We start from the raw sequence: 13,893 nt of genomic DNA, 5'->3' as shown, positions 1-13,893 counted from the left end.
TCAGGAGAGTTGGGGCTGCATTGAGAGGTATAAATACTGTCTGAGAACTGGCGAGGTCAGCCCTGTCCTAGGTCCTGTGCTATCACACTGTGTCTGGAGTCTGCTGCCTAATTCTGGGCGCCGTAGTTAAGAACGGCTTTGATAAACTGGGAAAGATCTAGGAGGAATGCAACCAGCTTTATAAAATGGGAGGCGGCATCATGCATTTGAAAGAACACCCGGGTTCAAGTCATAGAACTATGTATGATCTTGTGATCCTTTAATTTGATGATGTATGAATTGTTCCTGGCCTCAAAGGAGCTTACATTCTATTGGGGAAAGGAATACAACATGTGTCCAGGGGCAGCTAGGTGGCGTAATGGATAGAGCACTGGCCCTGGAGTCAGGAGTACCTGAGTTCAAATCGGACCTCAGATACTTAACACTTACTAGCTGTGTGACCCTGGGCAAGTCACTTAACCCCAACTGCCTCACTAAAAAAAACAAACAAAAAACCAAAAAACATGTGTCCAGATAAATACAAGTTAGATACCAAGTAGTGCAAAGTCATTTCAATTTCACTCACAGACTATAATCTGTTTGAGTGTGAGTAATTTTCTGCTTGTTTCTATTTGTATTCCCAGGACTTTGCAGAGTGGCTGGAACATAGTAAATGCTTAAGAAATGGTTTGTTTGTTTTTTTACTAATCAACTAATTAATTAATTGATTTTCTGTCTTGGCTAATGCCCTTTGAAGAATGGGAAGCTTCAGACTGGGGACCATATCCTGAAGATCGGTGACACAAATGTGCAAGGGATGAGCAGCGAGCAAGTTGCCCAAGTACTGAGGAACTGTGGGAATTTTGTGAGGATGGTAGTGGCAAGAGACCCCATTGGTGAAATTTCTGTGACTCCTCCAACCCCAACAGCCTTGCCCGTTGTTACTCTGCCACCTGTGCCTACTTCCAACCAGACTTCTGTGAGTATATGTCTCCATCTTGGGTCTTTTAAGCTAAGTTTGCATAACAGCCCATCTCATCAGGGTTGACAACCCTTTTTTCTCTCTAGGTAAATCAGCCATACTCATGAATCACACTGATAGGCTCTCAAGGCTTTGGAAAAGGAGAAGAATAATAGGGGAAGGGAGAAAGAAAATGTGGAGGTTTAAGAGAAAGTTCAAGGAGGAAAGAAAAGGAAAATTTTATGTGCTAGTGAATTTAGAAGTCTCTTTCACACAGTGCCTGCCATAGTTTTGAAGATTTGGCTAGACTTTGGCTAGACGTTAGTGCCCCTTGCAGCAGAGCTGGCCTCTCCTAAGGTGAAGTCCTTCATATCATAGGCTATTAGAGCTGGAAAGAAACTGGGAGGTCATTTAGTACAGCTCCCTCGTTTTACAGGTGAGGAAACTGAGGCTTATAATAGTTAAGGGACTTGGCCCAGGTGAGAATGGTAGTAAGTTTTTGAGGTGGGATTGGAACCAAAGTCATGTAGAACGTTTCCGTATTAGCCATGTTGCAAAAGAAAACATGAAAACACGGACCTCCCCCCCCAAGAAAAATAGCATAAAAAAAAGTCTGCTTCAGTTTGCATTCAGAGTTCATCCATTCTCTCTCTGGAGGTGGAGAACATTTTTCACCATGGAACCTTTGGAATTGTCTTGGATTGTTGGACTGACTGCATTGAAAAACCGTATTCTGAGAGGGACTGCATAGGCTTGGCCAGACTGCCAGTGGTTAAGAACCCCTTGTCCAGTCCATTTTACAAAGAGACTGAAGGCCACAGTGGTCAAGTGACTTTACACAAGCTCACATAGGTAGTTAGCATCAGGGGTGAGATTGGAACCTATATACTCTGAATCCATAATCAGGGTACTTCTGACATAGTGCGTTGGTCTCTTGAGACTTTGGGGTTAAGGACAAAATAAAACCACCTTTGTTGCTTAGTGGTCTCAAATACAGAGAAACATTTCTATCAGTGTAAGTTGTCTGTGCTTCCAGGATTGATGTTCTCTTTGTTAAAGGTACTCCCTCTGCTATCGCAGATAGTGACTTCTCTAGAAGATGGAGTCTCTTCCATCTCTCAAGCAATGACTGGTACTAACTAGTGAGCTCCCTGGCTCATGAAATAATGAGAAATTCAGATACTTGTGTTTGAGAAATAGCACAAGGTTGGAAACAGAAAGTGACAGATGGCCAGGTATTGGGAGAGGAGATGGGACAAATAAGAACAGTTAAGAGCAAAATTAGGAGAGCCCATCCTTCCTCCTGCCCTAAGGGCTTGGAAATACTTAGTGTTTATGTTGCTATTTAAACAAAGAACAGATCCTTTGGGTTTGATTTCTAGGGGCCCAAATGAACCCTGGGGTCTGTTCTGTGGTAGAATTTAGCCTATTTAAGGCTCCTTAATTTTTTCTTTCTTCCTTTCTTCCTTTCTTCCCTTCTTCCTTTCTTCCCTCCCTCCTTCCTTCCCTCCTTCCTTCCTTCCTTCCTTCCTTCCTTCCTTCCTTCCTTCCTTCCTTCCTTCCTTCCTTCCTTCCTTCCTTCCTTCCTTCCTTCCTTCCTTCCTTCCTTCCTTCCTTCCTTCCTTCCTTTCTTTCTTTCTTTCTTTCTTTCTTTCTTTCTTTCTTTCTTTCTTTCTTTCTTTCTTTCTTTCTTTCTTTCTTTCTTTCTTTCTTTCTTTCTTTCTTTCTTTTTTGGTGGGCAGTGAGGGTTAAGTGACTTGCCCAGGGTCACACAGCTAATAAGTGTCAAATGTCTGAGGCTGCATTTGAACTCAGGCCCTCTTGAATCCAGGGCCAGTGCTTTATCCATTAAGTCAATTTTTTAAACATTTATATATATACTGATTGTTATTCTGCACTGCCTCCCCCCCCCCCCCCGCAAGTATACACACATATCCGACATTCTGGGGAAATATAGAAGAGTTGGGTTTTTTGGAAGCGATTTCCATGTTTTTCTATGTTTTCTTTTCCTTTTTTTTTTTAATTTAAGAAAGGATTCCATTTTAAATTATTTTAATTTTAAAAGCTCTTGTGAAAAAAGGTAATGTTTAGATTTCCATTCAAAATAACACTGTGATGATTCCTTCCTCATCTACTCTTTGGGATACTGTAAATACAAAGGAATTCAATAAATTTTTTTTTAACTCAATGTCTAGGATAATAATTTTAGCCCAAGCTCTGGTATGATATTTCTGGCATGTAGTCTCAACTTAAGATCCTTTCTTCCCTCAATTTAAAGTATCTCCTTATTTTTTCCTTCAATTACTATTTGGCCTCCAGTTCTACTGATACAACATTCCCTTTTAAAATCCTTGTTTGAAGAAAAAGATGCTGGGAAAATGGAGGGTATTTTTCACCATGACATAGCTATATGTTATTTTTGGCAAATCATTTAGCCTCCTCATTTGTAAAATGAAAGGATTGGACAAGAAGGACTCTGAGCTTCCCTTCCCACCAAAGGTCTATGATGTGTCTTTTATGATCATGTGATGTCTCTGCCTCAGTTTGTCCACTTGTAAAATGAAAGGGTTGCAAAAGATGGCTACAGAGGAGCCTTCTTCCACCCTATGATCCTGATATTAGACGTCATTAGGATCAATTGAATTAGCTTTCCTTTTCCTCTTCAGGTTGATGCCTCTCTTTTTGATACATATGATGTAGAACTCACTAAGAAGGATGGTCAGAGTCTTGGAATTACAATCATTGGCTATGCTGGGTCCTCGCATGCAGGTAAACATGTTTTCTTTTGTACTTGGATGTTTTCTTAGATGTTTTTTCAAGTTCTGGGTATAATTGCCTCAATATCTTTGACTTTTGGAGATTGGAGGACAAAATCCATGAATGTTTCATAAAAATGAATGACTTTGGATGAAGGACAACAGAGAGTTGTGATTAATCTATTATATCCTCAGTACTTAGCCCAGTACCTGACACACTTAATAAATGTACTGTCTTTCTCTGTCTCTCCCTTTCTTCCTTCTTTCCTCCCTCACTCTATCTCTATCATGTATGAATGTATATATTCATCCATCTATTCACCTACCTACATCTCTGGAGGTAGAGAACACTTTTCTTTTCTTTTTTTTCTTTTTGTTTTCAACATTTGTTTTTATAAAATTTCTAGTTCCAAATTTTTCTCCCTCCCTCCACCCTCCCTAAGACAGCAAGCAATCTGATATAGGTTATATCTGTACAATCACATTAAACATATTTCTGCATTGGTCATGCTGTGAAAGAAGAATCAGAACAAAAGGGGAAAACCTCAAAAAAGAAAGAAAAAGTAGAAATGGTATGGTTCAATCTGCATCTAGATTCTACAGTTCTTTTTTTCTGGATTTGGAGAGCATTATCCATCATGAGTCCTTTGGAACTATCTTGGACCACTGTATTGCTGAGAAGAGTCAAGTCTATCACAGTTGATCAACACATAATGTTGTTAATAATGTGTACAATGTTCTCCTGGTTCTGCTCATCTCACTCAACATCACTTCATGTAAGTCCTTCCAGGTTTTTTTGAAATCTGCCTGCTCATCATTTCTTACAGCACAATAGTATTCCATTACATTCATATACCACAACTTGTTTAGCCATTCTCCAATTGATGGGCATCCCCTCAATTTCCAATTCCTTGACACCACAAAAAAAAGAGCAGCTATAAATATTTTTGTACATGTGGGTCCTATTCCCTTTTTTATCATCTCTTTGGGAAAAAGACCTAATAGTGGTATTGCTGGCTCAAAGAGTATGCACAGCTTTATAGCCCTTTGGGCATAGTTCCAAATTGCTCTCCAGAATGGTTGGATCAGTTCACAGCTCCACCAACAGTGCATTAGTGTTCCAGTTTTTCCACAGCTTCTCTAACATTTCTTATTTTCCTTTTTTTTTATCATATTAGCCAATCTGATAGGTGTGAGGTGGTATTTCAGAGTTGTTTTAATTTGCATTTCTCTAATCAATAGTGATTCAGAGCATTTTTTCATATGGCAATAGATAGCTTTGATTTCTTTATCAGAAAACTGCCTGTTCATATCCTTTCACCATTTCTCAATTGGGGAATAACTTGGATTCTTATAAATTTGATTTATTTCCCAATATATTTTAAAAGTGAGGCCCTTATCAGAAATACTGGCTACAAAAATTGTTTCCCAGCTTCCTGGCTCCCTTCTAATTTTGAATGCATTGCTTCTGTTTGTACAAAACCTTTTTAATTTAATGTAATCAAAATCATCCATTTTGCATTTCATAATATTCTCTCTCTTGTTTGGTCATAAACTGTTCTCCTTTCCATAAATCTGAGAGGTAAAGTATTCCTTCCTCTCCTAATTTACCTGTGGTATCACCTTTTATGTCTAAATCATGTACCCATTTTGACCTTATTTTAGTATAAGGTGTAAGATGTTGGTCTATGCCTAGTTTCTGCCATACTATCTTCCAGTTTTCCCAGCAGTTTTTGTCAAATACTGAGTTCCTATCCCAGAAGCTGGAGTCTTTGGGTTTATCAAAGAATACATTACTAAAGTCATTTACTACTGTATCTCCTGTACCTAACCTATTCTATTGATCCACCCTTCTACTTCTTAGCCAGTACCAAATAGTTTTGATGACTACTGTTTTATAGTAAAGCTTTGGATTTGGTACAGGAAGCCTACCTTCCTGTGCATTTTTTTTCATTAGTTCCCTAGATATTCTTGACCTTTTGTCCTTCCAGATGAATTTTGTTATTGTTTTTTTTAGATCTATAAAATAATTTTTAGGTAGTCTGATTGATATTGAACTGAATAAGCAAATTAATTTAGGTAGAATTGTAATTTTTATTATATTAGCTCGGCCATGAGCAATTGATATTTTTCTAATTATTTAGATCTGATTTTATTTGTGTGAAAAGTGTTTTGTAATTGTATTCATATAGTTCCTGGGTTTGTGTTGGCAAGTAGACTCCCAAGTATTTTATGTTGTGTACCATTACTTTAAATGGAATTTCTCTTTCCTATCTTCTTGCTGCTGGACTTTGTTGGTCATGTATAGAAATGCTAATGATTTATGTGGATTTATTTTATATCCTGCAACTTTGCTAAAGTTGTTAATTGTTTCAAGTAGTTTTTTAATTGATTCTCTAGGATTCACTAAGTATACCATCATATCATATGCAAAGAGGGATAGTTTTGCTTCCTCCTTGCCTATTCTAATTCCTTTAATTCCTTTTTCTTCTCTTATTGCTAAAGCTAACATTTCTAGTACAATATTAAATAATACAGGTGATAATGGACATCTCTGTTTGACCCTTGATCTTATTGAAAATGCTTCTGACTTATCCCCATTACAAATAATGTTTGCTGATGGTTTTAGGTAGATACTGCTTATTATTTTATTGAAAGATCCACCTCTTCCTATGCTCTCTAGTGTTTTTATTAGGAATGAGTGCTGCATTTTGTCAAAAGCTTTCTCTGCATCTATTGAGATAATCATATGATTTTGGTTAGTTTTCTTATTGATGTGGTTGATTATGTTGGTGGTTTTCCTAATATTGAACCAGGCCTGCATTCCTGGTATAAATCCCACCTGGGGTAGAGAGCATTTTTCAAAGTGCATCCTTTGAAATCATCTTGGATCATTGTCTTAATCTGAGTTTTTCAGAGTTGATCATACTTACAATATTTCTGTTACTGTGTACAATGTTCTTCTGGTTCTGTTCACTTCACTTTGTATCATTTTGTGTAAGTCTTCCCAGGTTTTTCTGAAACTTTACAGCTCATCATTTCAACCATTCTTCAATTGAGGGGCATCCCCTCAATTTCCAACTCTTTGCTACCATAAAAAGAGCTGCTACAAATATTTTGGGTCCTTTTCCTTTTCTTCTGATCTCTTTGGCATACAGACCTAGTAGTGGTATTGCTGGGTCAAAAGGTACAGACAGATTTATAGCTCTTTGGGCACAGTTTCAAATTGGTCTTAAAAATGACTGAATTAGTTCCCAACTCTATCAGCAATGCATTAGTGTCCCAATTCCCCTCCAACATTTATCATTTTTCTTTTCTGTCATATTAGTGAAAGTGACAGGTGTGAGGTAGTATCTCAGGGTGGTTTTGATGTGCATTTCTCTAATCAATAGTGATTTAGAACATTTTTTTATGTGATTATAGATAACTTTGATTTCTTCTTCAGAAAACTGCCTGTTCATATCTTTTGACGATTTATCAACTGGCAAATGGCTCTTATTTTTATAAATTTGTCTCAGTTCCCTTCTTTATCTTTGGGAGAAGAGACCTTTATCAGAGAAATTTATTGCAAAAAATTTCCCCAGCTTCCTGTTTTCTATCTAATTTTGGCTGCATTAGTTTTCTTTGGCTACACTAAGTTTCTTGGTGATTTTTTTGTGATTTATGGAAAGACAGGTAAGAACAGCTCAAGCTGAGGAGTTGTGGATGGGGTTGCCTATGTCCCTTAAGAAGGTGTGTACCTCATCACTGACCTATGAGAGCCTGATCTACTCCATTGCCTACAATGACAGAATCTGAGGACACCCCTTACGAGGCAGAAACAAAGGTGAAACAGTCTTGTCTGTTTTATGATAAAGAGTTATATAGAAGATTAGTTTCATAGAGTCTACACTTATTGCTGGAATGGACTTTTGGGTTCACTTAGCCCAGCCTCCTTGTTTTTCAGGTAAGGAAACGGAGATCCAGGCAAGTTAAGCAACTTGCTCTAGGTCACATAGATAGAATGTGGCTGTGCTGGCCTTTAAAATCAAGTTTCTGTCTCCAAATTTAGCTCTTTTTTGACTGCACCAGGATTGTAGTTAATTGATTTTTTAAAAAATTGATGGTCTTGCTTGCTCATAGCAGGTGGAAAAATTAGGGATGCTAATGTATTCAGAGTTCTGAATAATTCCTGTCAGGCCCACCCAGTGCCCTTTTAGCCTAATGAAATACCTGTTTTTAAATCTTTTAGTTTCTTTCTTAAGTGCCTCTCACCCCCTTTTCTGAGTTTGGAAATGCAAATGAATTCCAAAATAGCTAAATATGGATTGTGTATTCATGTACTTGCATTTAGGAAAAATTGCTGTTTGCATTTGAAGACAGTCATTTTTTTCCTAAGACTTTTTAGAAAAAGGGTGTCTGAGCTTGGCTTTTATCCATCTCTCTCCCTCTCTCCTGCCCTCCCTCCATCCATCCAAATACTTATTTAGTGACTACTCATTTGGCCTTTCTTTCATAGTGTGTGCAAGACACTTTCCCTAGCCATTGCAAGAGAAACCAAAGAAGGATAAGACAAAAGAAAGACTTTCCCTAAATATTGCTCTGTATTGAGTAACAAGAACATCACCTCCTGGTAGGAAATTGAGGATGTGTAGATGCTATATTAGCATGTCTCGCTGTTTTAAAGAGCGGAGAAAAAAAGATGAAAATTCTTTCATTCTTCTAGACAGTGGAGGCAATCAGGAGTGAACATAAAAACTAGAGCAGACACTGGACTGAATGTCTAATGAATAGTTGAATAGTTTTATGGAATGTTTTTTCTTCCTCTTTTTTTATTCTTTGTTATAAAAGATGGCTCTCTGGGAGGGGGGAACAGGAGGGATAGAGGGGGAAATGTATGTGATATTAAAAATAAAAGATAAGAAAATATTTTAAGAACACTACCCAAATCATACTTTTACCTTGTACTATTTTTTAAAATTTCCCCTTTTTGGAATACATTTTTTTAAAGAAGGTATCACAACCAGTGCTCCTCAGCTCTAAGTATGACCCTGAAAGCAGAATCTCATAAAGGGACATCTGGAATGGTTTGATATTCTCTCTCTCTCTCTCTCTCTCTCTCTCTCTCTCTCTCTCCTGGCTCCTTGTCCCAATAGTTGTAAAACAGTTTCACATTGGTATTCCTCTTCCTCTATGGTTACCCTGTCTGCCACTTTCATTGGGGTAGACAGTATGGCTTGTTACAATTTCATCTCCATATTCATTCCTTTTTTTTCACTGATTTTGTGTCTGTTTTCAGGAATTCAAGAGGGTGTCATGTAAAAGTGGAGTCAGCCTTGCTTTGCTAGACCCCAGAGGGTAGATACACAGGGAGCAAAATCAGTATAAAGTTGTATCGAAATCATTACTGGGTGATACAAAGACAAAGGAAATTGTTCCTGCCCTCAGGATGCTTACATTTTATTGGAAGACAAAATATAAATACAGAAGTATAGGCAAAATAAACAAAAACTAACTTTTTGGAGTGTTTCTACTTAAAAGGACCAGGCAAGACTTCATGTCATAGGTGGCTTTTGATTATTGAAGAAAACAAAGGATTCTATGAGACAGAAGGGAAGAGGGAATGGGTTCTTGGCATGGGGCAGTGTAAAAACATAGGGACAGGAGATGGAGTGTCTGTGTAAGGAGCAAGACCCATTTGGCCGGACCATGGAGTGCTAGAAGAGGAGTAATATAAAATAAACCTGGGAAGGTTGGTTGGAACCTTTTTGGGAAGGGCGTTAAAAACCCAATAGGAGAGTTTTGTATTTGCTATTAGAGATCATAAGGAATCATTAGAATTTATTAAATAGGAGAATGACATGGGCAGACCTGCCCTTGAGGGAAATCACTTTAATGTCTAGGTAGAAGATGGGCCAGAAAGAGTCAGAGGCACTTGAGGCAGGGACACCAGTGAGACGGTGAGTGATGATGAGGACCTGAATTAGGATGGTATCCAGGTGAGGAGAAGGGAATGGAAAAGAGAGAGATGTGGGAATCCAAATGACAAAACTTAGCTGTTGATTACACATGTGAGGTGAATGAAAGGGAGAAGTCTAGGCTGGGAACTTGGGAGATGGAAAGGAAGATGGCATTTTCTTTTCAAAAGAAGAAGAAAGATGGCTTTTGGGGAAAATACTGAGTTCTGATTTGGACATAGTGAAGTTGAGAAGCCTTGAGGAATCCTGGTTGGAATGCTTAAGAGCCATTTTGGAAGAGTCAAATACTACCAACACTACAACCACCAGCACCTCTGCTAGAATTTGTGTAGTACTTTGAGGTGTGCAAATGGTTTTACAGTTATTAGCTCATTTGGTTTTTACAAAAACTCTACAAGATAGGCACCATAATTATCCCCAGTAGGCAAACTGAGGTTAAATGACTTGCCAGGGTTACATATCTAGTTAGTGTCTGAGTCTGAATTTGAACACAAGTCTTCTTGACTCCAGGTCTCTCATTTTATCCACTGCCACTGCTGTTTGTGATTTGTGAATAGAGCTCAGGAGAAAGAGTAGGGTTGGATATATAAATTTCTGAATCCTTTACATAGAGATGATAATTCAACCCATGGGACCTGATGAAGCTACCAAATGAGAGAGTATAGAGAAAAGACCCAAGACAGGGCCCTGAGGTATACCCACAGGTAGGGGGTATGATATGAATGATGATCTAGCAGAAGAGACGAAAAGGGGATGATTGTATATCTCGGTGGAGACCCTGGAGAGATTAGTGCCTTAAGAATTGAGAGGGGCAGCTAGGTGGCGCAGTGGATCAAGCACTGGCTTTGGATTCAGGAGGACCTGAGTTCAAATCCAGCCTCAGACACTTGACACTAGCTGTGTGGCCCTGGGCAAGTCACTTAACCCTCATTGCCCTGGGGGGGGGGAAGAATTGAGAGAGGAGAGTACCCAGAAGGTGTCAAAGGCCACAGAAAGCTCAAGAGGAACAAGACTGAGAAAGGACCATTAGATTTGGCAATAAAGAGGTCATTGGGAACTTCGGAAAAATCAGTTTCATTTGAATGATGAGGTTGGAAGCTATATATATATATATATATATATATATATATATATACATGCCATATATAAGTCATATATTATATATGGCTTCCAACCTCATCATTCAAACACTCTCATCAGTAGTCCCATGAAGGATGGTCAAGTTGGTCCTTATTGTCATGTGTTAAGGGCTAAAATTCTAGCTAAACTGTCTAAAATATCTAATGAGTGGTTGCCAATAAATTATAAGCTTTAGCAAGAGTTAGACTTTTAAGCATTTATTAAGGAGAATACGAATTTGGTAAAGAGAGAAAGGCCTAGATTCCTATCTATTAAAGGGAGAGCACATTTCTAGCTCCACTCTCCACCAGAGTCCAGAGGAAAAAGCGTCAGAGCGAGCGCCAGTCTCTTCCTTCCTCCTCCCACTAGCCCGCGTCACTTCCTGACGCCAAAGAAAAGACTCCTGGTCTTGCCCTCAAAGACCTTCGCTTCATGGGCAGAACTCTTCTACAGTAAGTCTCCAGCAGGTGGCGTCATTCCAATCGTTACACATGTTGATAGCGATCAGGTTGTAGCCAGCGGCCCGTCCCCCAGAAATAAATCTGATTTATTTGGCAAAGTGGTTAATTCTCCCTTGAAACATGCTTTTTCATTGATTTTTATTTTCTTTTGTTTTCACATCGTTCTCACTTCCAAGTACCACCAGTAGAACCTCCCATTCTCTCTTTTTAAATTTTTTTGCAGGGCAATGAGGGTTAAGTGACTTGCCCAGGGTCACACAGCTAGTGTCAAGCGTCTGAGGTCAAATTTGAACTCAGGTCCTCCTGAATCCAGGGCTGGTGCTTATCTACTGCACCACCTAGCTGCCCCAGAGCCTCCCATTCTCATAAAGAAGGAGTCAATCAGACCAAGCCCAATTCACAGTCACACAGGAGAAGATAGGTTTCTCAGCCCTTCACCTCAGTGGCTTTATGTCCTGGAGATAAACACGTGGCAATCAAGTGATAACTATCAATTTCTTTCTCTTTTCTTTCTTTTGTGCCCATTCAGGGGATGTCTCAGGGGTTTATGTGAAAAACATAATACCGGGAAGTGCTGCAGATCATAATGGCCAAATTCATGCCCATGACAGGATAGTTGCTGTAAGTAATCAGATTTAGTTTGGGAATTAGATGAAAATTTTTTAAAATTCTCTTTTTTCTGACATTATCTCTGTGACTTTTTAAGAGTGGGGAAGGTAGTTGGAGTGGTCATTCACTGTATTCTGATTCTTTAAGTTAATTTAAACAAAAAGCTGGGGGAGGCCAGGTTTTTACAGGAAAAGATGTAGGAAACTTCCCCCAAGGTGGATGGCAGGGGAGCAGTCTTATGAAGAAAAACTAAAGAAATTATTTCAGCTTAGCTTTGAGGAGACCAGTGGGAGGTTTAATAATCCTGGTAGATTCCAAAGTCTACAGTGATAGTCTTACATTATTGCAGTGGGGACTTAGGTTATGCCTTAGGAAATGTACTTGGGTCACAAAAGAATAACTAAGGAAGATGAAACGATTCCCTTTGCTGGAAATTTTTTTACCCATCACGTTTATTATCTCACATGATTAAATTGAATTTCGGCTTCGAAAGAGATTGTTAGGTGCTAGACATCTCAGATACTTCTGTCATTTTCAGGGAACAAGGCTCTTCTTGCCCCAGGCTGGCTTCCAACCTACAATCAGAGAATCCTTTTTATGTATTGTCTACATTCCTTTGATTGCAAACTAACCCACCTGTGTCTGCCTAGTCCTGGGAGCTGGAAAGAGGTTTTATTTCCCATCGAGTTAGACTTGCAGAAGCCAAGGCTTCCCAACACCTTACTCCTTAATGGAACTCTTATAAATAGTGCCTCCCTCCCAGGGTGCTTCTGAGGATTAAATGAGGTAATATTTGGCAGGTGCTTAGGTACGATGCCTGAAACATTAGTAGGAGCTTAATAATTGCTTGTTTCCTTCCTCCCTTCCTTCTTTTCTCCCTCCCTCTCTTTCTTCCTCCCTTACTCCTCTTCCTTTTTCCCTCCTGCCTTTCCTCCCTCCCTCCCTCCATTTCTCCCTTCCTCCCTACCTCTTTTTCTTCCCCTCTTCCTCCCTCCCTCCTTTCTCTTTTTTCTTTCTTCCTTCCTTCCATAGGTGGATGGAATAGATATCCAGGGTTTTGCCAATCAGGATGTTATTGAGGTGTTGCGCAAGGCAGGAGATACGGTGCACCTGACTCTAGTACGAGCAAAGGCATCTTCCTCACCTTCTCTCCTTGACAGATCTTTAGATGAAGGTAAATCTTTCTTATGCTTCCCCTTCTCATGAAACTTCTAGTTCAAGTGGGGTCATGGTTGTTGGATTTTCCTTGTATTTGTACCTCCCTCCAAAGAGTCCTATTTTATGAAATTGGTGATAAGCAAATCCACTAAAATTTAAGCTTTGTGAGAGTGTAACAAGTCTTTTCCCCTACCTGGGCCTCAGTTGACTCACTGTAAAATAAAAAGTTTGGGTGAGGGGAATGCTGAAAATCCATGGCCCCTAGATACCTCAGGACCAATGAGCAATGGTGGAATGAATGTTAGCCATTTGTTGACCTTGAATTGCCTGTTATGATGATGCACCATTCCCGAGTGGGAGGACATTAGATCCTCGACACGTGGGCAATGCCAATTTCTTACTCCTCCAGATGGAAATGAGAATCAGTTCTCCAAGAAGCTTGCCCTTTCCAAAATATGTCTATTATTCACATTTGAATAATAAAGTGGTGGCACCTTTCATCTTTGGGTCTTGGCACTTGATAAACCTTAAGTCTCATATTACTTTGAAAGCTACATTTTATTCTAAACCCCCTATGGATTTAATCTTCTGATTGACTTTATAATGTAGCAAGAAAGAATATATTAGAAAATAGAGAGCTCAGGGTCTTCTTTGCTGCTGTTCCCTGGCAGAACTTCTGAGATCCTAAGTGTTGGCTATAAATTTATATCTCTTTCATTTCTTAATGTATTGACCTCAAAATATGTATATGAACAGAGGTTGAAAACCTAAGGAAACCTCTTAGTGTAGCAGTGATGACTTGAGGCAGCTGTTCTGAATCCAGTAATGTTGCAGCAGAATTTATTGGGGGGGGGGGGGCCTGCTGACTGGCTGTGTGTGTGTGTGTGTGTGTG

At 39.2% G+C, this 13,893-nt stretch overlaps 1 protein-coding gene across 2 annotated transcripts in view; it reads left to right on the top strand.

The window, feature by feature from the left end:
- The window catches only part of PATJ (PATJ crumbs cell polarity complex component), a 320,690-nt gene that overhangs the window by 28,877 nt on the left and 277,920 nt on the right, over positions 1-13,893 (top strand). For both annotated transcript variants that reach the window (XM_044002310.1, XM_044002309.1), the window contains 4 exons: positions 737-958; positions 3,607-3,709; positions 11,763-11,854; positions 12,875-13,016. In XM_044002310.1, the coding sequence (XP_043858245.1) occupies positions 737-958; positions 3,607-3,709; positions 11,763-11,854; positions 12,875-13,016 (559 nt within the window). The remainder of the gene's footprint in view (positions 1-736; positions 959-3,606; positions 3,710-11,762; positions 11,855-12,874; positions 13,017-13,893) is intronic.

The sequence above is a fragment of the Dromiciops gliroides genome, chromosome 4 (assembly GCF_019393635.1).
Source record: "Dromiciops gliroides isolate mDroGli1 chromosome 4, mDroGli1.pri, whole genome shotgun sequence".
In the NCBI taxonomy this organism is placed as follows: domain Eukaryota; kingdom Metazoa; phylum Chordata; class Mammalia; order Microbiotheria; family Microbiotheriidae; genus Dromiciops; species Dromiciops gliroides.
The sequence above is the reverse complement of the archived record's forward strand: the minus strand, read 5'-3'. Positions and strand labels throughout refer to the sequence as shown.